This window comes from Mustela lutreola, chromosome 11 (assembly GCF_030435805.1).
Source record: "Mustela lutreola isolate mMusLut2 chromosome 11, mMusLut2.pri, whole genome shotgun sequence".
NCBI classification, from domain to species: Eukaryota; Metazoa; Chordata; class Mammalia; order Carnivora; family Mustelidae; genus Mustela; species Mustela lutreola.
Genome location: NC_081300.1, coordinates 83,491,503 through 83,515,700, shown reverse-complemented (window position 1 = coordinate 83,515,700; position 24,198 = coordinate 83,491,503). Strand labels below are relative to the sequence as shown.

Genomic DNA, 24,198 nt, shown 5'->3' with positions numbered 1-24,198 from the left:
GTCCCTTCGGTATAATTTTGGGCATTCGCTAAATGGGAAGCAGGAAGAGACCAGTGTGTTTTGTCTTTCTCGCCCCTGCTGGATGCCCAGTGTCTAAAACGGGGCAGGCACGTAGTTACAGGGGTTCGGGTGCTGTGGGGGCAGTAGCCTGTCCTTGGAACCAGCGGTGGGGGGTACCAGAGTATCAGTGATATGTATGGCCCTGAAGTCAAGCTCCAGGGCAATCTCCAATTTAGATTCTTATAATTAATTGTTAAGCTTTCCCATGAAACTGGGAGTTCTGAGGTCAAGGACTACTTTCTTGTTCATCGCTGTATTCTTGGTGCCTAGCACAGTGCGTGGGGCATACAGGGTCCTCAGAAGAAAGCAGGTCTTGCTGAATAAATGAATGTTTACACCCTCTTAAGCAAGGCATGAAGAGGTAGCTACTCATTCGTGCCTATATTGTGTTTTTTTTTCTGTAATAGTTAGTACTTGTGCCCAGGGCGGGGAGCATTTAGAAAGGAACCAGATTGCCTCTTTTTTTCCAGAATATTCTGTCAGTTTCCTTCTCATTTTTTTCATTATTCTTGGTAGTGGGTTCCCAAAGTCAGAAGTAGACTGAGCCTTTTCAGATCACCAGAAAGGTGTGTGTGCCTGCATGTGATTCCTTTCAGCAGCCATTTCCCATGCCAGGTTCAGGAGGCAGGGCCCAGCCACCAGCCCCTGGGGGTTCATGTTACAAGATTGTCCTTTGGCGCCGTAAGTGCAGTAAGGGGGCTGCTCTTGGCCCCCGCTGTGGGTGCCCAGCAGGAGAAGCCAGCACCAGATTGTAGAGAAGGAGACCCTCCAAGTTCATCTCGAAGGAAAGACAGGATGAGCCTACAGGGTTGGGACAGGGGAGGGGACAGGGAGCTGAGAGTTCTGGGCTAGCAGAGTAGCTCATCCTAAAGCTCCTGGGCCCCAGGGCTGCACATAGTAGGTGTTTGGTGGACATTTGTAGAATGAATAAATAAATAAACAGGCTCCTGGTGTCAAGGTTGCCCCTTGAGGGTGGGCTTGTTGTTGTTCTCTAAGGACAAATGCTTATGATTTACAAAAAGCTAGGACCTTTGCATGAGAATTTCATAAATTTCCATCCTGCTAGTTGTTTATCTTTGGGATTCAGTAAAGACCTAAAATAAATAAGGAAAACAAGGGAAATAATTTTGATTAGAAAGCAGAGCAAATCAGGGGCGCCTGGGTGGCTCAGTGGGTTAAGCCGCTGCCTTCGGCTCAGGTCATGATCTCAAGAGTCCTGGGATCGAGCCCTGCATTGGGCTCTCTGCTCAGCGGGGAGCCTGCTTCCTCCTCTCTCTCTGCCTGTCTCTCTGCCTACTTGTGATCTCTCTCTGTCAAATAAATAAATAAAATCTTTAAAAAAAAAAAAAAAAGAAAGAAAGCAGAGCAAATCAAAAGGATCTTACTTCCTCAAAATCACTAGGAGTAAATAACAATAGACTATGGCATTCACAATGGAGGAGGTTTGGGAAACCCACATGAAGTGTGATTTTAGCAATTTTGACTTTCCAATATATGTTCTTTTGGGAGGTTTTGTTCTTTTTCCCTCAGGCATCATCCTAATTAGATTGTGCACTGTACTGGTAGATCTGCCTTGCTCCTCCGTTTCTCTCGTCTCTCTCAAGAGGCAGGTGTCCTTGACCTCTGGTTCTTCTTGTGTCTCCTCAGGCCAAGCCATTCACAGGAAAGCTCCCTTCCCAGCAAACTCTACCCATCATGGGAGAGAAACTGCACCAGGTTTTCCACAATGTCCTGGAAAACCTGACCAACGTCATGAGTGGCTACTGTCTGCCGGAGCCTATTTTTAGCACAAAGGTAAGTCACGTGCAAGGGACAGGTGTGTATTCTACACACGTGTGCTGGTCTGTGTGAAGAGCCAGGAGGGTATATGCCATGAGATCTGAGGTCTTTAGTGAAGTAAGTTAAAGAACATACAAATAAATGTTTTAGAGTGGAAAGTGTCCACAAACGTTAGCTCTTCACATGGCCTCCTGTTCTGTTCCCACACTATGCCAGCTGTCTGGATGCATTTGAGGGAAGTGGGTGTGGGGGAGACTGGGCATTCCCCTTGGAGTCAGGGGGCCGTTCCACTCAGGACTGTTCCACAGGCCGCCAGGTGTAGATGTTTGGCTCCTTGTGTAATGGGTCTGGACAGGTTGAGTGTGTTGGGTGCCCTGTGGAGCATGGCAGTGCCCATGCCCCCCACAGGGCCTCCAGCTAATGCTCTGGTCCCTGCTTCAGCTAAAGGAGTGGGTGCAGAAGCTCATGATGACCCTCCGGCACCCATCACTGCCGCTCTTGGAACTGCAGGAAATCATGACCAGCGTGTCTGGCCGCATCCCCACTCCCGTGGAGAAGTCTGTTCGCAGGGTGATGGCTCAGTACGCCAGCAACATCACCTCAGTGCTGTGCCAGTTCCCCAGCCAGCAGGTGCGTATCTCCCCACCCCCAGCCTCACTGGGGTGCCCGCAGGTGCCACCCTGGGAACTCCATTTCCGGCCGCCATGGCTCTGATGGAGCACCAAAGATGGCACCCAGGGAGCATTTCCTTTTGAGCCCTTCACTACCGAACCCCAGATAGGAGTTAGCAGTTGGTACAAATTCAGGGAACATTTCCCCCAACGCACTCTGGCTGAAGCAGAGGGAGTTTGGTTTCTCTTGCTAGTCTGTAGCTTTGATTTTCTTCCTCCAGTGTCTGTAAGGTGATCATCTTGGAGCCCTATGTATGTAGAATAATTTTAAATAATGGAAAGCATTCCAGAGTAGTATGAAGTATTTCTAAGAATTCTATGTTGGCCTGATTTTGTGCTTTTTTTTGTGGAGGAGGGAGTGTTGCTTTATCAAGCATTTTCAAGGTAATTTGCATTTGGAAGAACCTCCTCTGTCAGTTTTCTTCTGCCCTCTGTCTGGTTGGAAGGGCCGCATACCATCATGGTGCCCCCGCCCACGTGGTTGTGATTTGCGGAGCTGCGGTAGATCTGCTGGTCAGCATAGATCAGGTCATTCCTGGAGGTCAACCACTCTAGAACTTGGAATGTTGTTCCATCATAAAAAAGAATCTAATGTAGATTTGTACTGCAACATAGACGTACCCTGAAAACGTACTAAGCGGAAGAAGCCAGTCATAAAAGACCACGTGTTGAATGGTTCCGTGTACACGAAGTGTCTGGAAGAGGCAAATCCATGGAGACAGAAAGTGGATTAATGGTTGCCAGGGGCTGGGGGAGAGGGCTCGGAAGTAGCTCTGACTGGTTATCAGGTTTCTTTCTGGGGTGATGAAAATGCTCTCAAAATGGATAGTGGTAGGGGCGCCTGGGTGGCTCAGTGGGTTAAGCCTCTGCCTTAGGCTTGGGTCATGGTCTCAGGGTCCTGGATTGAGCCCCGCATCTGGCTCTCTGCTCAGCAGGGACCCTGCTTTCTCCCCTCTCTCTGCCTGCCTCTCTGTCTACTTGTGAACTCCCTCTCTCTATCAAATAAAAACAAAAACTTACGAGAGGGAGACAATTCAAAATTTAATATAAGCTTTAAAAAAATGGATAGTGGTAAATGGTTGCACAACTATACTGAAAAACACTCAATTTATTGTATACTGTAACGGCAGGGGTGTCTGGGTGGCTGTCAGTAAATCTTATAGCTCTTTTTTTTTTTTTTTTAAGATTTTAATTACTTACTTGACAGAGAGAGAGAGACAGCAAGAGAGGGAACACAAGCAGGGGAAGTGGGAGAGGGAGAAGCAGCCTTCCTGCTGAGCAGGGAGCCTGATACAGGGCTCAATCCCAGGACCCTGAGATCATGACCTAAGCTGAAGTCAGACCCTTAACGATGGAGCCACCCAGGTGCCCCAGATCTTATAGCTCTTGATCTTGGGGTCATGAATTTGAGTCCCACAATGGACGTAGAGCCTACTTAAAAAATGAATGAATGAATAAGGGGAATACTATGGTATGTAAATTATATCTTGACAAAATTCTGAAGAACCCCGGTTAAGAAAAGTACCTATTTGGACCTTTTAGGAATTTGTTGTTGGCACAGGTTTTTCATTAAAAATACTCTGTATTTTTACAAAACAGTATGCTTCATAACACTAAATCTAGTTATAAAAACAAGACCCCCCCCCCCCCACCCAGCCCGCTTCATTTTGCCTGGGGTTGCAGACTCCCTTCCTTCCCCCAGCCCATTCCTATTTGTGGAGAAGAATAATGCATGAGTCTTTGTGGGACTGTCGTCATTCTAAGCTCAGATTCGTCAAACACTGTGTTGAAAGGGATGAACAGCTATTTCCAGGTGGCCAGAGAGGGCTTTGGAGCTGAAATTTTCAGATTTTGAATGAGCCTTGGGTGGTCGTCCTGGTGACTCCTACATGGTGACCAGATAGTGTGGTTATGAGTGGCTAGGCCTGTCCTGTGTCCCCATCCAGATAGCCACCATCCTAGACTGCCATGCAGCCACCCTGCAGCGGAAGGCTGAACGGGAGGTATTCTTCATGAACACTCAGAGCATCGTGCAGCTGGTCCAGAGGTAAGTCCTCGGCCCTCTGTGTGGGGCGATTTTCACATTCATTATCTGTGCATTACCCTAATACAGCACTCTGGGGCTCTCTTCAGGGAAGGCTCCAACCAAGAGACAGAGCATGGGGTCCAGAGACCCTGATTATAATCCCGGCATAGGTATTCCTAACCCCAGAAACCCCAAGCAAGGCCCTCTTCTCCTATGGTCTCAGTTTGCCAGTCTGTAAAATGGGAATAAAAACTCTTCACCCACAATTAGTCATTTGAGTGGATTAACACTTCTAAAGTGCCGATACACAGTGAGTCCTTGTGGTAGCTTTGCCTGTAAGACCATGGGATGTGGTGATTTTATAGGCCATCAAGGACTCTACAGATTATCCTGTGGTTTTGAAATCACTGCAGAAGAGGGTTGATGAGGAATTTGTATTTTGAGTAGTCCTTGAGCAGGGAGATCTATTCTGATGACAAGAAGAACCACCCTATTGTGTGAAAACTCTACCTTGTAGGAAAGCTGTGCTTATAAAGACAGAATTGAAACAGTTTGAAACTGGAGATGAAGTGCATGCACGGTCACCATGTGCTGGAAACAGAGGCACAGAGAAGTAGGGCCCTAGGAGACGGCCTTCTTTTCAGGGAGCGCCTTGGCTCACGGGGACTCAGACTGCCTATATAGTATTGAGCCAAGAAAGGGAGTCTTAGTGTGGATTCCTCACAAAAAATGAGTTTCACAGCCAAGGGCTAGGAGGGGAGACCCTCCCCAGAACTCTTTGGCCGCTAACCTTAAACCCACATTTTAGCTTCAGAGAAACACCTAGAAGAAAATGAACAATCCCCTAGCAGATTTTTCTGTTAAACATAAATATCACAGCTCTGTTGTTGTTGTTTTTTTTTAAGGTTTATTTATTTTAGAGAGTGCGAGCACGCACATGCACGTGAGTGAGGGGAGGGACAGATGGAGAGGGAGATTCCCCGCTGAGCGTGGAGCCTGACACAGGGCTCCATCATTGATGCAGGGTTCGATCGCACGACCCTGAGATCATGACCTGAGCTGAAACCAAGAGTCAGATGCTTAACCAACTGAGCCACCCAGGCGCCCTCAAAGCTCCGTTCTATGTAATTTTTTTAGATCACACTTGAATAAGTGCATGTTTTAGGTTCTTCCTTTTGTTGTCAGTGACTCTGGAGTTAAACTGGTCTTAATGCCCTTAAAATTCAATGTCATATCACTTAGGAAACTCAGTTTCCTACATGCAGAAATGATTTAGAATGTTTTAGCAAACATCCAGGTTAAAATTTGTTTTCTAAAAAAGAAGTGAAATTTACATAGGGATCTATCAATAAATATCTTTCAAGTTTCATTTAATTATCTTTCAAGCTCTCTTTATACCTAGGATGGTTAATTGATCATTTTTGGTATCAACTGTGTATGCAAGGCTGACCCTTTTCAGCCTCCTGTCCTTTCTCTCTGGGGATGGGCAGGAGCCATCCAAATGCTCAGACTTGGACTCTGGCTGGATGTATGACCTTGGGCAAGTCACTGCTGTCCTTGGCCTACAGAGTGCATCCAAATGAACCGACTCACATATCACTCCCAGCCTTGAGGATTAGGAGATATAGCCTCCAGATACTGGATTACTGTTTCTCTCCTTTTGGAAGTCCTAAAAGCCCCACTGTAGACGTGGGTGCCCCAGGAAGTGGAACTGATGGTTCAAGCAGCCTTTCCTTCCTCCCCAGGTACCGCAGTGGGACCCGAGGCTACATGAAAGCAGTGGTGTTGGACCTTCTGCGGAGATATTTACGGGTGGAGCACCATTTCCAACAAGGCAAGAGTTGCCACCAGCACTGGTGACAAGCCCACAGGGTGGAAGGGCCCTGAGTCTTACCCCTTTGTCTCCCTCTAGCTCACTATGACAAGTGTGTGATCAACCTCAGGGAGCAGCTGAAGCCAGACATGTCCCAGGTGCTGGACTGCATCTTTTCCCACGCACAGGTGGCCAAGAAGAACCAGCTGGTGATCATGTTGATCGTAAGCAAGAAAGGGCACCCTGTACTCACTGTGGGAGTGGCTTGGCGGCCACAGACATTCTGGAAAGGGCCAGAGTATAAATATTCTAGCTTTTGCTGGTTCATACTGGCTCAGTCCTGACCTTGTGCAATGTAAACACATGGATGTGGCTGTGTCCCAATGAAGCTTTGTTTATAAAACCAGGCAGGGGATGGGATTTTTGAGTCACTGCAGGAGATCATGATTCACACAAAGCACCTACCAGGCACCCAGCACTCCTAACATGCTTTACAAATACTAATTTAATTCTCACAGCAAGCAATGCATGTCCTGTTCTGACTCGCTTTGGCAGAGCACGGAGTTGAAGTAGTCACTTTCCCAAGGGTGCCCACCTTCTAAATGCAGAGCTGGGATTTGAACCCATGGCCTGGCCCCAGAGTAGTGAGTTACTAGGCAATAATTGGATTCTGAGTCTTGTGGGAGGATTTTTATTTTCCCTTGTTGGAGAAGCGTAGAGTTTCTTTGCTCTTATTTCTCTTCCTACTAGATGATAATTAGCGTCTGTTATAGGTAAAGATGTTTTTCCTTGATACGGTTCCTGATGGCCCCCTTGGAAAATGTAGACTCCGCAGATAGTAAGAGAGATTAAGAGAGAGGTAGACTTGACTTATAGCAAGAAGGGGCTGGAAGGGTTTTTTTTGTTTTGTTTTGTTTTGTTTTTTATAAAGATAGTAAATATTTTAATCTTGAGAACCACACAGCCTGTGTTGCAATAACTCAGCTCTGCTGTCGTAGCATGAAAGAAGTCATAGACAATCTATAAGTGAATGAGTATGGCTGTGTGCCAATAAAACTTTATTTACAAAGATAGGCAGTGGGACAGATTTGGGGTTGGGCCTATAGGATAGTTAACACCCTAACAAGATGGATTCATAAATACTGATATTTTTGTAAAGAATCATTTTGAAATCTAGGGTAACATGAGGATCTCTTAATCCTAGCTGTATGAGAATCTCCCGGGGTAGGTGAGGGGAGCTTTTAAAAGACACAGATGCCCAGGCCCTACCCTGGTCAGTTAAATCAGGCTTTCTGGGGATGTGGGCCAGGCATTAATACTTTTTGAAAGCTTTCCCAATGGGAAACTCAAATGTAAGCTGTATGTTATATATTATCAGTTTAATGTTCCATTTCTTGGGTGTTTTAATAGCTCTTTAGTTAGCTAAGAGATCTTTTTTCTTGAGGTACAATCTTAGTGGGAAGGATCATGGTGTCTGTAACTGACTTTCAAAGAAAGAAAACATATATGTGTGCACATGTGTGCGTATGTGTGTGCGTGTGCGTGCTTACCAGAGAAAAAGTAGATGTGATAATAGTAGTAAAAGTAGCAGTTGGTGAATCTAGATTATCAGTATAGGATTTTCAATGTATTTATCCTTAATTTTGTTTAAATTTTGTTTTTTATTTTAGAGAGAGTGTTGGGGGGGTGGGGCGGAGGAAGAGAGAATGGGGGAGAATCCTCAAGCAGACTCCCTGCTGGATGTGGAACCCAACCAAGGGCTCGATTCCAGGACCCTGAGATCATGGTCTGAGAAGAAATCAAGAGTAGGATGCTCAACCGACTGAGCCCCCAGGAGCCCCAACTGATCCTTAATTCTTATGTAGTTTTTGAAATTATTCAAAATTAAATTGGGGGGAGGGCTTTCCAAGGGATTGCAGCATGCAGCCATGATTGGGAACTTATGCCTAAAGAGATGTCCACTCTGCAGGGAAGGCCACTGCTAAAATTGTATATAATGCTTTGCAAAATACCTCCCCTGGACAGAGGTTTTTTCAGCTGAGTGTTTGTAAAGCAAGGTATGCCTGTTTTCTGTTAGCATCTGCTCGCCATTTAAAGGCCAGGGATGAGAACTGTGGGTTATCCTGCTATTCGTTACTCTTTGTGTACATACTGACTCTCTTCTGGGCAGGAGAGTGTTAAAATTGTGTACACCAGAGGACAGCCTGGTGGAGGGGGCCCCAGACTAGAGAACTAGGACACTTGCTTGGGGCTTCTCAGTGAAGGGGGCTGAAGATGTACCAGGTGTGGTTTGGGGAATGTGTGGCAAGATCACTTATTCTTTTTGCTCTCTTGGTTCCATTTGTTGAAAATGATGAGTTCTTTGCATTTGATGGTATCTGGTGCCTAGGAGACTTAACGGAAATACTTGTTAATTGAATATTTACTTGGAAATGAAATTGTTTGAGTCTTTGAGGGGACTTAGTTTCTAAAGCAAATCATACTGGGGAAGGGAGAGAAAGTTTCAAATAACTATGTGATTTCTTTAGCACAAATAGGCTTGTGTGTTTGTGTACAAGTGTGAAATATTAATGCGTTACAAATGTTCTGATTATGAAAATAGAACAGGCTCATTCTAATTAGGGAAATGTGGAGGCAAGTGTAGAAGAAAGGACCCATGGTCCCCCCATCTGGTGACTTCTTGGAGAATAGTCTGGGCTGGGGCAGGGGTGGGGGCGTGTTGCTGGAGTGTTCACATTCCCAGCAAGTCATTGTTATATCTTTAGCAGGTATTGGGGAGCACCTGCTCTGAGCCCTTCCCAAGCCCTGCTTGCATTTCGGGCAGTCCAGGTGCTTATAGCCCTCTGGTGTCTAACCAAAAGGTCCCTTGTTCCAAAGTGGGAGGAGGGATGCTCATGGGAACCACAGTCCCTCTACCTCTTCTGCAACTCCAAATCCTCTTCTGCAACTCCAAATCCTCTTTCCTGTAAGAAGCTGCCCTTGACGTCTCCAGAATTCTCCCCCTAGGGACTCCCAGAGGGTGGCTTACCACCCTCACTAGAGCATCCCATGTGAACCTTACTCTTGTTTGTACCCAACTCTAGTCCCCCTCCTCACTGTTCTCTGAAACTGTCAAACCCTTAAGTCAGGCAGGAAAGAGTTAGAAGCCTTGAGGACAAAACAGACCAGGGTTTGGATATGGCTCGGCTTTGCCCATGCTTTGTGGCCTGAAGGCAGGGCACACTGCTTCTGAGCCTCAGTTTCCTCATCTGTAAAATGGGAATCATATCGTAACTCCTCAGAAGGGTGGGCAGGTTTGGGAAAATGAATGTCAAGTGTGGAGTTGCTTGCCTGATAACAGCTGGTTATTAATAGTGATGTAGGTAAAGACTTAATTGTATTTTTCATCCAAGCGGGTGTTTTGGGCATGGGCGTGATTATCAGGCTGTGCCAGGGATGCCCAGAGAGCTGAGGAGCCATCTGGCTTGTTGGGGTACCTGCACCCCCCAGCTGAGGGCAAGTGCTGGCTTGTTTCATTCTGGCAGAGGAAAGCCATTTGGATTCTGTCTTTGTCCCCCCAAGGATGAGCTCTGTGGTCCAGACCCTTCCCTGTCGGAAGAGCTGACCTCCATCCTCATCGAGCTCACTCAGCTGAGCAAGAGCGAGCATTGCAAAGTGGCCCTCAGAGCCAGACAGGTAGGGTCATGGGCTGCCGTCCCTCCCCTCTCCTGTCCTTCACAGGGCACAGCCCCTCTGCTGCCATTCTGTGACCCATGTTGGGGCCCGGCCCTTGGCTTCTCCCCTGTAAGGTTGGCTTCCCCGTCCCCACCCACTGCAGGTCCTGATCGCCTCCCACCTCCCGTCCTACGAGCTGAGGCACAACCAGGTGGAGTCCATTTTCCTGTCTGCCATCGACATGTATGGCCACCAGTTCTGCCCAGAAAACCTCAAGGTGAGGCCGCCGCCCTCAGCGCCCCTTCCAGAGCACCCACTGTGGCCTGGGTGGGGCGTCTGGGAGATGCGCTCCCTGTGCCCTCAGTGCGCCCGTACCTGGGTTCAGCACACAGTTGGAAACACTAATGCTTTAGCCCCATGTGGCTGGGGCTGCCTGAGGGGGCTTCAGGGAGCCTCTGGGAGAGGTCCAGTCGTGTAGGATGGACAGGGTATCGGGCAGCTAGTCTCCCCCAGGAAGGGCCATTTTAAAAACCCAGGTGTTGTGGAGTTCACTGGAAACTATGCACACTCGCATGGCTAGGTCATGGCTTCATCTTTTGGGCTCCCCAACCCTACACCTTTGGATCATTGGCAAACCTCCAGCCACCCTCTCCACCTCTGGACGGGGAACCTTAGGTGCTGTCCTCCCAGAACTGTTGATCAATGCTGCACGCTGGCAGCGTTTTGTTGATAAAACCACTATGGGTGTCCCTTCCCTGCCCTGTCCCTCCATTCATCTGACTCGTGGTTGAAACTCGCTCATGTTTCCCTTCCTTCTCTTCCCATCCCCTAGAAACTAATACTCTCTGAAACGACCATATTTGATGTCCTGCCCACTTTCTTCTACCATGCTAATAAAGTCGTCTGCATGGCATCCTTGGAGGTAAGTAGGAGGGAGGCCCCACAGCATCCATCCCCAAAATACCAGTTCTTGCACCCACTGCCTGCCGGCCATGCGCCTGACCCTGGGCCACGTACCTCAAGTGTGGGATCCTGTCCTCCTCTCCACGAGGTAGGGACTGTTGCTACACCCATCTTCCAGGGAAGGAAACTGAAGCTCAGAGTAGTGGAGCGACTTGCTCAAGGTCTCACAGCTGGGGAATGGCAAGCCCAGGACTCACACAAGGTCCCAGTCCAGAGTCCTTGCTGATAATCCCGGTTACTTCCTATGCCATCTCGTCCTCATCTCGGCAGGTCACTTCTAAATACTAGCCACCAAGAGCACAGGCCTCTGTGCTGACTCCCTGACTCCCTGTATTACATACCTTTTGAAGACTCTTCTGCTGGGAACCACAAAACCTGGGAGGAACCTAGGTGACAATTTCAGGTGACCTCCCGCTGTGATGGGGCAGAGAAGGGAGCGACCAGCAACACAACCCTCTGATCTTGGAGTCTCTGTCCCCTATGGCCCCCACTCCCTCTTCTGCCACCTTTGTAGACCCTATGGGTCACCCATCCTGGTACTGGGTCTCCATGGGGACCGTTTGGGGCTTGCGAACATGTCACAGGCCCAGAGTCTCCTTGGCTTGCAGTCTTTCCCTCCTGCCTGGTTTCAGCTCAAAGAATCCTTTTCAGGGACGCCTGGGTGGCTCAGTGGGTTAAACCCTCTGCCTCCAGGGGTCCTGGGGTCCTGGGATCGGGCCCCACATCAGGCTCTCTGCTTAGCAGGAGCTTGCTCCCCCCCGCCCCCCTGCCTGCCTCTCTGCCTACTTGTGATCTCTCTCTCTGTCAAATTAAAAAAAAAAAAAAAAAGCAACTCTTCAGATCTCCGTGTTTCTAGGAGTGAGACCCAGTAGCGCTCATCAGTGCCTTTCCCCCCCTCTTTCCAATGTTCAACTATATTGAGACCCACTGTGTGCTGGGCGCTGAGGATAAACCAGGGAACAGCCAGTGTGCCCTAAGGCAGCTTCTCTCTGGTTTGGGGAGAGACACGTGCTAAGTGCTTTCTTCTTTACCACATGATAAGGTTGCAGTGGGAATGCAGCTGTCACCCTGAGAAGCAGACAGCAGATAGAACCTGACAGGGAGGGTCAGCTCCAACTTGGATGAGAAAGTGATATGAAAGCAGGCATTCAGAGCAAGTCAGAATTGGAGAGAAAGAACAAAGAGGCTCCAGTCGGTGGGAGCAAGCTGTGCCAGGGTATGAGCTGTGTGACCTCTGCCCAGTTGCCTGCCTTCTCTGGACGTTTAGCTTCTCACACCACAGTAGGGGCAGTAATACCTACCTCACAGGGTTATTTGAAGATAGATGAGTAAGCATCTGATGTGTCCAAGCACCTGTCCTATTTGAGGGGCAACCCTATGTCAGATGGAAGGCAGCAGCCCACCTTCTTTGCTTTGAGTGCTAAATCCCCACCCCCTTTTTTTTCTGTTGGAGAACTTTCCAGATCTCTTTGAGCATCCTGTCCCTTTGTTTGGCAGGTTGATTGAACACAATCCAGCCTTTTCTCCACGACTCAAGATGAGCATTGTGAACATTACAGTTTTACTTGGTCTACTGAGATGTGTGGAGTTTCGTTTGTGCTCTAAATGTGTGGGTGTCCCTGAGACCAGCCCCAGGTCCGATGAGTCACTAGGAAGACTCACAGGCCTCAGCAGACGGCCATGCTCATGGCTGATTTGTTACAGTGAAAAGACACAGAGCACAATCAGCTGAGGGACAAAGTGCGTGGGGTGACATCCAGAGGAAACCAAGTACAAGTTGACAGTGGTCCTGTAGGCACTTTAGATTCTTCAAGGAATGAATTGTGACAACATGTGATTTTTCCTTCTTTTAAGATCTCATTTGTTTACTTTAGAGAGAGCGAGAGCATGAGGGAGGGGATGGACAGAGGGAAAAGGAGGACTAGCAGACTCACCACTGAACAGGGAGCCCAATGCGGGCTTGATCCCAGGACCCTGGGATCATGACCTGAGCCTAAGGTACTTAACCAACTGAGCCCCCAGGAACCCCATGACAACATATTTGAAATGAGGCTCAGAGACTCAGTGCCCCAGGGGTTTTCCTGGGGGCTGGTCCTAGTATGTAACAAAATATTAAATTCCCAGAAAGAAAGTGCATGTTCAACATAAAATCACTCTTTGTACAACTAAGCTGCCATGAACCATTCTTATCGGAGAATAATGGGAACCCTCCCAAATCCAATTTCTCAGAGGCCAGCCAAGGGTGTTTTAAAGGATAGTAGTTAGATCTGCTATGTTAACTCTTGCTACACAATTCTTATATTCCTTATTCAATTAAAAGACTCCCGTCTAACCTCTGGAACTGTGCTGTCCAATATGGCGGCCACTGGCCACATTGTGCCTAGTGAGGGCTTGAAATGCAATGGGTCTGAGTTGAGCTATGCTCTGAGTATACAGTACCCACCGGATTCCAAAGACTTTGTATGGAGAAAGAATTGCTACTGTATCAACACTTTTTTGTACTGAGTCTATGTCAAGATGATATGACATTTGGTGATTGGGGATGAAATCAAGTATACTATTAAACTGATAATCACCTGTTGCCTTTTTGTGAAGTGGCTAACTAGAAGATTGAAAATTAAAATTGCACATGTGACTATGTTACATTTCTCTCCGGTGGCACCTTCTCTAGAATATTCCATTCTAGAGAAGGAATTGGCGGACCATAGCCTGTGGGCCACATGTGGCCCACTGCTTGTTTTGTAAATAAAGTTTTATTGGAACCCAGGTGGCCCCTTCACGTACATATTGTCCTTGGCTGTTTCCAGGCTGCAGCAACAAAACTGAATAGCTGGGATAGAGACAGATATCCCACAAAACCTAAAACATTTACCATCTAGCCCTTGGCAAAGAAAAGTAATGTAAAATGTGGGCAAATTTGTTCTTTGCTTCTGCTTAGGGATCACTTAGAGATGATTTCTGGATCCCTCCGGCCTGAACTTCAGTGGGTTTTGCGGGCACCCTGCAGTGCCCTCTGTGAGAATGTCTTCTGTTCTTCTGCCTTATTAGGTTTATGTGCGACGGGGCTACATTGCCTATGAGTTAAACAGTTTGCAGCACCGGGAGCTCCCAGATGGCACCTGCGTGGTGGAGTTCCAGTTCATGTTGCCCTCCTCCCACCCAAACAGGTATGGAGTGGTGTGAACTCAGAGGTCGTGTGTTTTCCTTTTCTCCCTAAGCCCCATAGTCCTGGCTCTGGAGGGACCCAGCAATTATGTCTGGGGAAGACAATCAGGGTTATGGTTATGGACATTGGGGAGGGTATGTGCTATGGTGAGTGCTGTGAAGTGTGTAAACCTGGCGATTCACAGACCTGTACCCCTGGGGATAAAAATATATTATATGTTTATAAAAAATTAAAAAAAGAAAAAAAATTATAAAAATTAAAAAAAAAGTTAACAGATCTTTTTTTAGGTTGAAAAAGAAAAAAAATAATTCGGCTCCTCAGTCATGCAAGCCACACTGAAAAAGCTCAGCAGCCGCATGTGGTTTGTGGCTGCCATATTGGATATTGCTATTCTAGAATATTCTGTCACCATCGAAAGTTCCGTTGGACAGTGCTTTCCTAAACCATGAGATATGATGCACATGGCATTTAGGGCAGTGTCTGGCATGTAGAAAGTTGGTGAGCATCCGGTTCCCCTGTGATGATGATCGCTGTGCTTGTTACTGCCCGATGGCACGTTGTTGGTCGGCCACCATGCTAAATGCTTCCATGCTCTATATCATTCAGTCCTCGCCATCTGTTGGCCAAAAATGTGTTGTTGTCTCCATTTGACACACAAGGAGCCCTGGGCCTTCCCTTGGTGTGGGCCTAGTGCTCATTCACGTGGGGTAGGGATCTGAGCCACATGCCTCTTCCATTGGAGTGCCCTCCATAGCCCCTGCAGGTCCTCTGGAGCCACCAGCTGGGGCAAGTGTGTTGGCCTGTCTGGATCCCTAAAGTGTTCTCAGTTGGGGTCACCCTGGTGACCTGTGCTGTTCTCTCACTTTCCGTTTTTTTAATCCATCTTATTTCAGGACCTGAAGTACCATCCTGGTCAGGTAGAGTGTGTTACCTTCAGCTAAAGCAAACACCTCTCCCTGGGATTGGGAGCCTTCCCTTTCCCTCTTCCTCACTCCTCTGGCTCTGGCTCTCCTGGGGTCCCCACAGGCCTGGCTTGTGGCTAGGATGGTCTCATCATGATTTGGGTATTGACTTAATCAGATCTTATCTCTCTATGGGCAGCAGGATTCATGATTTCTTGAAGTGGGGAATATTTGGATCTCTTGGGGTTTCAAAGCATGTTTTTCTTTCCACTGCTTTTAAGAAGAAGGGTGTTACTCTGTTATGGATGAAGAAACAAACTGCTTCCCCCTGAAGACCTCCTTTTATATACACTGTTTATTTATTTTTATGTCATTTATTTTTACTCTTATTTTGTTTTTTTTTTTATTTTTTTAAAGATTTTATTTATTTATTTGACAGAGAGATCACAAGTAGGCAGAGAGAGGCAGAGAGAGAGGAAGGGAAACAGGCTCCCTGCCTAGCAGAGCTTGATCCCAGGACCCTGGGATCATGACCTGAGCCAAAGGCAAAGGCTTTAACACACTGAGCCACCCAGGTTCTCCTTTTGTTTTATTTCTTAAAGATTTTTATTTATTTATTTGACAGAGACAGACATGGAGAGAGGGAATATAAGCAGGGGGAGTGGGAGAAGGAGAAGCAGGCTTCCCGCTGAGTAGGGAGCCCAGTGCGGGGCTCCATCCCAGGACCCTGGGATCATGACTTGAACCAAAGGCATGAGACTTTGGTCCCATGGCCACCCAGGCGCCCCACCCTTCTTATTTAAAAAAAAAAAAAAAGGAAAAAAAGATCATGCTATTTTGTCCAGTTGAGAGAAAAGGAGACGAATTGTGTGTGGCCTTGGAATCATTTGGGGGACTGTGGGAGGTGTGGTACAAGGGCTTTTGAAACTGTCTGCCAGTGAGGAGACATTCTGTTCTTTCCTTGATTCTGTTGTCTTAGCAGTTCAACCTGGTTAGGATAGGAAGGTAGTTCTCCAGAAACCTGTGGGTCAGTTAGCCCTTGTTTCTTAGGAGGAACTTACACACATATTTGGGTTATTGGTTGTGACCAATATGGGTCCAGGGTCCTATTTTGACCCACACAGACACTGAGGACCCTGGAGGGATTCCCTGACCATCTCAGGTCCTTGCTGTGCTGTTGGCTGGGAGTACCAGAAGCTTGCTCCAGGCCTGTGTCTTCAGGCCTGCTGTTGCCACCAAATGCCACTCTTCAGGGCCTCCAGGAAGGGCCATGACAAGTGAAGTCCCACCTCCCAGCAGGGCCAGGCTATAGCACCGGACCCCCTGTGAATTGACTCAGGGGACCAGTCCAGGGAGGTTGGGCTGGAGGCCAGGAGAGCTGCGTGCCAGGCCTTAGGGCCAGGCCCACGGTATTGGGAGTCTGGCTGGGAGGCAGGACCTGGAGAGTTATGGCCCTACCTGGGGGGGATGCTGTTCTAGTTCCTGGCAAATGGCCAGCCAGACCAAATCTTCCCTTATTTTTCCCCCCATGAAAGAAGCAGGACATCTAGACTTTAAAAAATAAATGAAATTCTTCAACTTCATTATGAATAGGTAATTAATGTGTCAGAATATATTAAAAATGCTGCAGGGATCCAAGTCAATCTGTGGGCTGAACTCAGTCCATGCTACCTGCCAGTTTGCTACTCTGCATTTAGCTGTCCAGGAGCAGGGCGTGGGCCTCGATGGTGAGTTCAGGGGTGCCCAGCAGGAAGTCACAGAGGCCTCCCCCGACCTGGGTCATGGATCTCCAAGAGTACCCAGTATTTGAGGATTCACTAAGAAGACTTACAGGGCTCAGGATGTATCCAGCTGGGACTTGTTCCAGTGAAAGGACATGAAACAAATCGAGGAACAGTCAGCAAGAGAGAATGGGTCATGGTTGCGGGGGATGTGGGTGGGGGAGGAAGTCTGGAGGATACCTGGTGCAAGCTTCCAAGAGTCCTTCCCAGGGGAGTCATGGAGGATGCCCTTCAACCCCCAGCAATGAGTTGTGATGACCTGTGTGCAGTTGTCCGGCAGCTGGATAGAGACTCTGTGCCCAGGGTTTTCACAGGGAACTGGTCGTGTACGCACCCTCAGCCCAGCATACTCCCAAATCCCAGACTCCAGAAAGAAAGCTGGTGCTCAGCATAGACATTTTGGGCACAGTGAGCCTCTTCTCATTTAGGGAGTGGCAGGGACCCTCCGCAAGCTCCCAGACACCAGCCAAGGGGCAACCTTGTAAACGGGTCCCCTTTTCAGGAGAGCGGTGCTGGGCTTGCTCTTTGACTTTCTTCTGAACCCCATCTGATGAACAGTTCCTCTTTCACTTGATTCCAGGGCCCAATTGTCACAGTTCCAGGGGACCCGTTTCTCTTTGCTGCTGGTGAGCAGCCAGTCCTGGGGAGAGAGACCAGCTAAGCTCTAATGGGCTGCTGGTCAAGGGGCCAGGTTCGGTTTCTGACCCTGTCCCAGGAGTAGGTTTGACAGGGGTGGAGGCACTGGCATGTGACCTGCCCTTTCAGCCAGCCGCCCGGTGCTGGGCTGTCTGGGAGAGATGGGCACTAAGTGTGTTCCTTTTCTGTGGCTGAGTCCACGATCTGGGCTTGCTCTGGGACCTCGTTGAGGCTGGACTTGTGTGGATGCATGTCGTTCATCCATCATCATTCGCTTGTGGAGCTCTTAGGCTTTACCAGGTCCTGAGCAACCAGACAAGACTCCTCAGACCCAGACCCCATCCCTTCCACCCACAATCTTCCGTCCTGCTGTGGGCGGGCTCTCGTGCTAGTCTGGCTCTCTGAAGCTTCTGGACAGGAACAGCTCTTGGGGCCAGATCTTCAAGCAGCTGCTTCATTCCCCTCTTCTGGTCCCCCCGTAGGATGGCCGCGCCCATCAGCGTCACCAACCCCGATCTGCTGAGGCACAGCACCGAGCTCTTCATGGACAGCGGCTTCTCCCCACCGTGCCAGCGGATGGGGGCCATGGTCGCCTTCAGGAGATTTGAGGACTTTGTAAGGTACCCAGAGTGGCCTAGTCTCTCAACACACTGAGCAGGGCTTCCCCTGGCCCCCACCTGTTTGTTTGTATAGGTTGCCTGGCTGTGCGCTTCCATGCTGTGAGACTCTGAGCAAATTACTTCCTCTCTGTGCCTTAGTTTTCCCATCGTTATAATAGCGGTAAGAGAAGGATCTACTTTATAGGACCACCAGGAAAATTAAATGAGATAGTGTATATTAAATATTGTATTTCAAGTATAGTTACAGGGGAGGGGTGCCTGGCTGACTCAGTGAGAATAGCATGTGACTCTTGACCTTAGGGTCCTGAGTTCAAGCCCCACATTGGGTGTGGAGCCTACTTAAAAAATTAATCATAATAAAGTGTGGTTAAGGTCTAAGTGACATGCTCAATAAATGTCAGCAGTCAGTCCTATTATTACTGCCCGTTCCCCCAACCTGTTCCTCTGTGTTGTGCATTGTGTTTGGATTATCTTATTGTGCAACTCCATAGCAGTCTTAGTTCATTTGGGGAGATGAACAGCAAGGGTGTCCTGGCCTGATGGGGGACAAGGGGACAGGGGAGCCCACCTGATGGGAGGCAGGGGCACAGGGGGAACCCACCTGAGGTTCCAGAGCACAGGACTTCCTTTTATTCACAATCTCAGATCACATAGGTTCCTTCTTCCCTTTTGGGAAAAGACCCCATCTATGGTGCCTTGGACCTGGTCAGGACCCCCGTGAGCTCTGCACAGAGCTGGATGGGCTCAGAGAGCAGTGGGTGGGAAGGAGCGAGGACCCAAGCCTCTCATCTGCCCGGAGCAAAATCCTGACCTTCGACATCACGGGGCAGCAGACCCTCAGCCCTACCTCTCTACCCTGCACCTCCAGGAATTTTGATGAAGTCATCTCCTGCTTTGCCAATGTGCCCCAGGAAGCCCCCCTCCTCAGCAAGGCCTGCACTTCCCTGTACTGTGAGGAAGACAGCAAGGTCAGTGTCCGAGCAGGGAGCCCATGCTGAGGAGGGGGCAGGCTGGGGTCCCCGAGTCCTTCTACCACCTGCCTTTGTTTTGCTCTCCCAGAACCTCAGAGAAGAGCCAATCCACATCCTCAACGTGGCCATCCAGCACGCGGACCACCTGGAAGATGAGGAGCTGGTGCCGATTTTCCGGACGTTCGTACAGTCCAAGGTGTGCTGGGCATGCCTCTGGTTCTGCGTCACTGGAGGAGGAAGGAGGGGCTGTTGTGGCGAGGGGTCCCATGCGCCGGAGTCCTCCTGGGTGCTTCAGGGTCACAGACCTGGCTTCCCAGCCTAGCCCCACTACTCCTCAGAGCTTATAACCTTGGGCGGAAGTGGGTGAACTTGGTAGAGCCTTAGCTTCTTCTCCAATAACATGGGGGCAGCATTTCTCTCTCCTCAGGGGTTGTGATGATTAAAAGACAATGCATAGGGGCACCTGGGCGGCTCAGTCGGTTCAGTGTCCAACTCAGGTCATGATCTCAGGGTTGTGGGATCAAGCTCCATGTTGGGCTCGAGGCTGGGTGTGGAGCCTGCTTAAGATTCTCTTTCTCCCTCTCCCTCTGCCAAAGCCCCCTCCCTACCCTACTCTCTCTCTTAAAAAAAAAAAAAATATATATATATATATATATATATATATATATATATATATACACATACATACATATATATATACTTGAACCTTGAACAACATGGATTGAACTAGGCAGGTGTACTCATACCCAGATTTTTTTCCAACATACAGTACAGTGTTCCACATGTATTTTCTCTTCCTTGTAATTTTCTTAATACTACCTCTTTTTATCGGCTTATTTTGTTGTAAGACTATAGTATATAATACGTATAACATGCAACAATTATGGACTGTTTATGTTATTGGTAAGGTTTCTAGTCAACGGTAGGATATTCATAGTTAAGTTCTTGGGGAGTCCAAAGTTGTACATGGATTTTTAACTGTGCAGGGGGTCAGCACCCCTGACCCCCACGTTGTTCAAGGGTCAGCTATATACCACTTAGCCAGGAAAGAGGGCAATGAATGATGAAATGAGGTAGAATATATACCACTTTGAGGACATATTCAATACATAGAATACATAGTTGGGGGGGAATGTTTTTGTTGAAATAACCCCCCAAAATTCAAAATCATTTTTTTAAAGGTATTACTTTTTTTTTTAAGATTTTATTTATTTATTTGACAGAGATCACAAGTAGGCAGAGAGGCAGACAGAGAGAGAGAGAGGAGGAAGCAGGCTCCCTGCTGAGCAGAGAGCCTGATGCGGGACTCAATTCCAGGACCCCGAGATCATGACCTGAACCAAAGGCAGCGGCTTAACCCACTGAGCCACCCAGGCGCCCCCAAAATTCAAAATCTTTAGAGTCATTTATACTGACTGCCCTATATGCAAAGAACCTGTTCTTACATAAACATATGGACACTGCCAGCATATATTTTCACCCCCAGAGGAGGGTCGGCTCTTACGTATGCTCAAGGACCTCAGCTGCAAACAGATATGGAACAGCTTGGCAAGCCTAGGTAGTGCAAACAGTGGGGAGGTACTGTGTGACCTCAGGCAGGTTACTGTACCTCTCTGATCCTTAGTTTTCCCATCTGTAAAATAGGATGCTGAGATTTCTAACTCTTAAATTAATCAGATCTACCAGGTCTGAATGTTAGTCCTCCTGAGTCGGTCTCAACTTCAAGAACAGTTGGACATTTTCAGTTGTTATTAGTTTATTTACCTGTGCATTGGTTGTACCCTCCGTATTATCCAGATGGGAGGGACATCTCTTACCTCCTCCGACTTGGCATCCCTCAGAGGACCTGGCCTCGTAATTCCTGGGCAGGAGATGGTGAATGATGCTGAGTCATAGGTAATACCTTGAAAGCTTAGGAACACTATTGTCATGATTTACTTAGACATGACTTGATTAATCAACAAGGTAATGATGTTCACTGTAGTAAATGTTTAAGGCACAGGCAAATCTGAAAACAAAACCCACACCCCTACCATCCAGTCCCAGGATGAAGATACTGGCATATTTCCCTTCCGCAGGTTTCTTCTTGACCTAGCTGGTGTCCTTACTGAGTTGACACTTGGCATCCCACAGTATAGATAAGATGACATTTGGGTTGTTGGGGCTCATCCTACCCTATAAACCAAATCAAATGATGCTCAAGAAAGTTGGTGTTTCTTACCTGGAGAGAGCAGTGGGAGGGATGCCAGACTCACCTGCGGAAAGTATAGGCCCTGAGGATTCCCCAAGCATGGATGAAGAAGTCGCCCTCTAAATTCCAGCCCAGGAAGGTATCCAAGAACTAGATTGAACATATGTGCTTCTGTACAAAAGTATGTAATATACATATAACATACCAAAGAGAGGAGAGCTGTAAGATATACACCTGCTCTTGTATTTAAATTACATATTGCTCTTGTATTTAAATTTTTTTACATTAAGTAGATACCTACATACATATTCTCCCATACACACATTCATATATATTCCCACACACACCCACACATTGATACACATCCTTAGTTGAGAACAAATTATTGAGGCTCCCCATAACTAGGCTGGTTTCCCCTCATTCAAACCCTTTTCATTTAGTGGTTATTCTGTTCTCTTTGCAACCCACATTCCATTAAGTGTTCTTTTGTTTGTCTACTTAACGTCTTTCTGAAATGGGCTAAGACTACTCATTTCCCCTAATAATTTTCCTTACTGTGTGGACAAGTTAAGCAAGAACCATATTTCCTTGTCTTTTGGGTTTTTCTTTCCCCATGATATTATATATGATAATATTTATTTTGGGGACACCTGGGTGGCTCAGTTGTTAAGCATCTGCCTTCTGCTCAGGTCATGATCCCAGGGTCCTGGGATCGAGCCCCGCATCGGGGGCTCTCTCAGTGGAAAGCCTGCTTCTCCCTCTCCTACTTCCCCTGCTTGCTTTCCTTCTTTCACTGTCTCTCTCTGTCAAATAAATAAATAAAATCTTTAAAAAATATTTATTTTGTTTAGGGATTACCTAAAAATAATTTTTTGCCCTTCTTGAGTACTTTCCTATTAAAGTTCAATGTATGGAAAATGTGTACAAATTGTAAAAGTACAGCCTGATGAATTTTCATAGTGAATTCCCAAGTGTAACCAGCATGCAGATCAAAAAGTGAATGTCCTCCTCTCTTCCTTTCCAGAGACAACTGACCCGTAGCCTAAGTTTTAACAACATAGATTAGTCTCAACTGTTCTCAAATTTTGTATAAATGAAATCATACAGTGTGCACTTTTTTGGGCTTTTTTTAACTCATCTTTTTAAAAACTTTTTTAAAATTTTTATTTATTTGAAAAAGAGAGAGAGAGTGTGTGTGAGCATGAGAGGGGGAGGGGCAGAGAGAGAAGCAAACTCCCCACTGAGCAGGGAGCATGATGTGGGACTCGATCCTGGGACTCCAGAATCATGACCTGAGCCAAAGGCAGTTGCTTAACCAGCTAAGCCACCCAAGCATCCCTCATCTTTTTCTTTTAAAGATTTTATTTTTAAGTCACCTCCACATCCACTGTGGGGCTTGAACTCACAACAAACAAGAATTGCATGCTCCACTGAGTCAGCCATTAGAAGTACACAATTCAGTGCTTTTTGGCATATGCATACAGTCATGTAATCATCATCATGATAAATATATTTTAGTATATTTTTACCAACACCACCTCCAAAAAGAAAACCCATTAGCAATCACTCGCCGTTTTCCCTCAGTCCACCACCCTCCCCACTGCCCTAGGCAACCACGAATCTACTTTCTGTCTTTGTTGGATCTGCCATTCTGGATCTTTCATGTAAATGGAATCCTGTGACATGAGTCTTTTGTGACTGGTGTCTTTGAGTCAGCATTGTGTTTTCAAGATTCAGCCATGTTGAAACTTGTATCTGTACTTCATGTCTTTTTGTAGCTAGGTACTATTCCATTGTGTGTTTGGTTTTTAATGCAGAAAAACATCCTTGTGGATTATGGACTCCGAAGAATCACATTCCTGATTGCCCAAGAGGTCAGTACGATTCTCAGTACGACCCTATAATGTATAACATTCCTCAAGACTCACTACTGTTGATTTGGTGATTACTCTGTCAATGGGGGTGGAAGAGAGCAATTGCTGAAAAAGAGAAGGCTTTCCGAATGATTCATGCTAGAAGCAGATGGGTTATGGTTAAAAAAAAATTACAAAACAAGTATATCAAATTATATTTATATAATTATATTTACAAGTATATTTAAATGAATCTGAGTTGATTTCATTGTTTTTTGTATGGATTTCTTTTGCAGAAAGAATTTCCCAAGTTTTTCACGTTTAGAGCAAGAGATGAGGTACTGTTCTCACTTCCCTGACGTCTTTGCTCTTCAGGAAGAGTATAGTCCCCAGTCCTTAAGGTACCCCTGTATTCTAGAACAGGTAACTGATGTGTAGCTGCCAGCCTTCCTCTGGGATTGTGTTTCCCTGTGGAGCTCAATGGGACCCCAGAATTCCCATCCTTTTGGCCTTCACTCTGGTGTCTTCCTCATCTGGATCACTTTTGTTCTCAGATGGCTCCCCCAACCTCATTTTCTTATGTTCTTGCAGACTGGGTCCCTATTTTTTTTTTTTTAAAGATTTTATTTATTTGACAGAGAGAAATCACAAGTAGACGGAGAGGCAGGCAGAGAGAGAGAGGGAAGTGGGCTCCCCGCCGAGCAGAGAGCCCGATGCAGGACTCGATCCAGGACCCTGAGATCATGACCTGAGCCGAAGGCAGCGGCTTAACCCACTGAGCCACCCAGGCGCCCCAGGGTCCCTATTTTTATAAACAAAGTTTGCTTGGGATGCAGCCACACCTGCTTGATCTGCTGTGGTCTGCTGTGGCTTTCTTGTGCCGATGGCAGAGATGGCATGGCTGTGACCGACTGTATGGCCTACCAGCCTCATACGTTCCCTCTCTGGCCCTTTAAGAAAAGCTTTGCTAGTCCCTGCTTTAGAACAGGTGGGCTTCTTCCCAACGCAGACTCTAGACTCCATCCTCTTCAGTAGCTTGTAGTTGAATTTATCCAAAGCCTTTCAGTTCTAATTCAGACCCGTCCTTTGGTGAAGGTCTTTATTTTCTCTCC

The 24,198-nt window shown here is 47.3% G+C and overlaps 1 protein-coding gene across 4 annotated transcripts in view; it reads left to right on the top strand.

The window, feature by feature from the left end:
• ACACB (acetyl-CoA carboxylase beta) overlaps window positions 1-24,198 on the top strand; it is a 123,839-nt gene that overhangs the window by 67,834 nt on the left and 31,807 nt on the right. For all 4 annotated transcript variants that reach the window (XM_059140603.1, XM_059140604.1, XM_059140605.1 and 1 more), the window contains 14 exons: window positions 1,708-1,854; window positions 2,281-2,469; window positions 4,457-4,557; window positions 6,282-6,370; window positions 6,449-6,573; window positions 9,911-10,024; window positions 10,167-10,280; window positions 10,836-10,925; window positions 14,015-14,133; window positions 17,934-18,071; window positions 18,940-19,039; window positions 19,131-19,238; window positions 23,051-23,107; window positions 23,383-23,424. In XM_059140603.1, coding sequence (XP_058996586.1) covers window positions 1,708-1,854; window positions 2,281-2,469; window positions 4,457-4,557; window positions 6,282-6,370; window positions 6,449-6,573; window positions 9,911-10,024; window positions 10,167-10,280; window positions 10,836-10,925; window positions 14,015-14,133; window positions 17,934-18,071; window positions 18,940-19,039; window positions 19,131-19,238; window positions 23,051-23,107; window positions 23,383-23,424 — 1,533 coding nt within the window. The remainder of the gene's footprint in view (window positions 1-1,707; window positions 1,855-2,280; window positions 2,470-4,456; window positions 4,558-6,281; window positions 6,371-6,448; window positions 6,574-9,910; window positions 10,025-10,166; window positions 10,281-10,835; window positions 10,926-14,014; window positions 14,134-17,933; window positions 18,072-18,939; window positions 19,040-19,130; window positions 19,239-23,050; window positions 23,108-23,382; window positions 23,425-24,198) is intronic.